At 54.6% G+C, this 2,301-nt stretch overlaps 1 protein-coding gene across 1 annotated transcript in view; it reads right to left on the bottom strand.

Moving 5' to 3' along the window:
* Window positions 1-2,301, bottom strand: part of ITGB3 (integrin subunit beta 3) — a 26,213-nt gene extending 23,912 nt beyond the window's left edge. The window contains 1 exon segment of the mRNA XM_029964487.1: window positions 2,058-2,301. Coding sequence (XP_029820347.1) covers window positions 2,058-2,115 — 58 coding nt within the window. The 5' untranslated portion in view covers window positions 2,116-2,301.

The raw sequence follows: 2,301 nt of genomic DNA, 5'->3' as shown, positions 1-2,301 counted from the left end.
ATGGAGGAGCAGGGCCATCCCTTCCCCTGGGAAGGGGCTGAAATCCGCTGGGTGCCAGCTGGGATTGATTCCTCAGGGCAGTTATGGCCCTCCAAACATGAGGCTGATCCTGCTGTGATCCCCTTCAGCACGGGGAAATATCCCTATTTTGGCATTCCCAGCACTGGTTGCAGGGCTGGATGCAGTGCCAGGAGGGTTTTGTGGGAGCAGGGGGTTTGGGGGATGTGGGAGCACAGATGGAGAGGAGAGGAGGATGTGGAAGGGGCTGCAGCTGGAGTCCCCTCAGGTTTTGCCCTGTGGGTGCCTGGCAGTGCCCCCCAGGCTCAGACACTGCCTGGCTGTGAGCAGGTTAACACGGTCCCAGCACAGCCTAAACAAATTCTGTGGGTTTTAGTTACCTTTTTTTTTTTCATCTTTGCAGCTTATTTTTCCAGCCATAAAAACTAATAAACCCAAGTACAAAAGCTGCATTTTTTGACTATGAAAGCAGCTGTTCTCACACACTGAGCTGATCCTAAAGACTCCGGCTTTTTAAAATAACAGCAATCCTGAAATCCAGGGAAATGGGAGATAAACTGGGCAGGATGATGGGAATCACCCACCTGGGGCTGGGCCTGGGGCCCTGAGGGAGGTGAAATCATAGAATCACAGGGTGGTTTGGGTCAGAATTACCTAAAGATCATCCAGTTCTAACCCCCTGCCATGGGCAGGGACACTTTCCACTAGACCAGGTTGCTCCAAGTCCTGTCCAGCCTGGGATAGAACACTTCCAGGGAAGTGATGCACTTGGAACACCCCAGACATCCGTGGCTGAACATCACTCTGCCCTGGCTGGGGAAAATTACTCAGTCCAGTCTGCACTAGGAGTAACCTCTGAGTGCCCCAGGAGCAGCCACAGGCTTTGGTTTTCCCCCCTCTGCCAATTTGAGCAAGAATGTGCTCACAGACAACCTGATAAAGATATTTTAGAGGACTTGATAAAGGTACAAACCACACCTACTTAACATCCTCTCTGGTCTTTCTGCTCGACTCAACGATAAGGATCTGGCCCGTTTTTGGCTGATCCCCACCCTGCCAGTCCGGGGGTGTTTCTCCTCTCTGAACCTCTCCCTTCCTGCCAGCATTTTGCTGGGGATGGGATGCCCCAAACTCAGCTCAGCTCCTCACAGGCACCAACACACAGGACCGGAGAAATCAATCCCCTGCACAGCCCCAAACTGCAGCTCTGCAAACTCAAACCCTTCCAGGGGTTATCCCGTGTCCTGTGCTGGTGACAGCTCCATCCGGCAGCAGATCGGAGCCTCGGGCTCTTCCTGGGAATTCACCAAGCTCTGGAAGTCTTTAGACAGAACAATGTTGCCCCAAACCCCCTGAGTTTGGCCTCGAAAACAATGGGACCGATTTATAAATCACCTTTTCGCAGTTGCAGGATTGACTTTGAGCCCTGGGAACACACCTGGGGTGGGGTGGGGAGATAACGCTTTTCCAGGCTCCTCTGTACTTTAACATGGGGGAACTTTTCTAAAATACAAACTACATTTGTCCTGAGATCACCTGACACCAGAAATCAGAGTTTTTAAAGAAAATCAGCAAAATAACACGAGAAAAAAGATAACACAAGAAATAAATGCCCCCCTCCCCGTGCTCCTAAAATGCTCCGGAGGCAGGAATTACCTGCCCTGTGGATTTTCTGTTTGTGAAGGACGGAGCCCAAGCCACACTCCAGTCCTTCCATTACAAACCAGCACCCGGAGCCAAACGCAACGTAGGTAGAGGATACAAACTCGCCACACCCAGTGAAAATAACCCCCCAAACCCTGTCCTGACCCTGTAACATCCTTGAGAAGCCCCCGGCCCCCACCGAGCCGAGCTTTGTCTGTGGGAACGCGCCGCAGTTCAGGCTGCCAGCTCCCCCCCCTCCGAGGGATTTTCCCAAGAAATCGCGGACCCCGGGAAGGCAGAAAGTCCTGGGATTTGTAGAAATAAGAGTCAGCAGCTTCCCGAAGTGCCCCGGCTCTGAGAAGCGGTGCCAGAGCGAACCTACAGAGCGAACCTACCCCAGGCTCCAGCGGCGCAGAGCGCCAGGACCCCGAGCGCCAGCCAGGCTCGTCCCATCTTCTCCTCCGAGCCCCGAGCGCGGGGGGCCGCTTGGACCAGCCCCTCTGAGAGGGCTGGGGAGCAGCTCGGGAGGGTTTTGAGCAGCCCAGGAGGTGAATCATGGGTCGGGCTGGATGACACACATGGCGAGCGGAGGAAACTGCGCCGGGCTCGTCAGCCGGGAGTCAGGAGTGCCCCCGCCCG

The sequence above is a fragment of the Manacus vitellinus genome, unplaced genomic scaffold, assembly GCF_001715985.3.
Source record: "Manacus vitellinus isolate BGI_N305 unplaced genomic scaffold, ASM171598v3 scaffold_72_pilon, whole genome shotgun sequence".
NCBI lineage: Eukaryota > Metazoa > Chordata > Aves > Passeriformes > Pipridae > Manacus > Manacus vitellinus.
The sequence above is the reverse complement of the archived record's forward strand: the minus strand, read 5'-3'. Positions and strand labels throughout refer to the sequence as shown.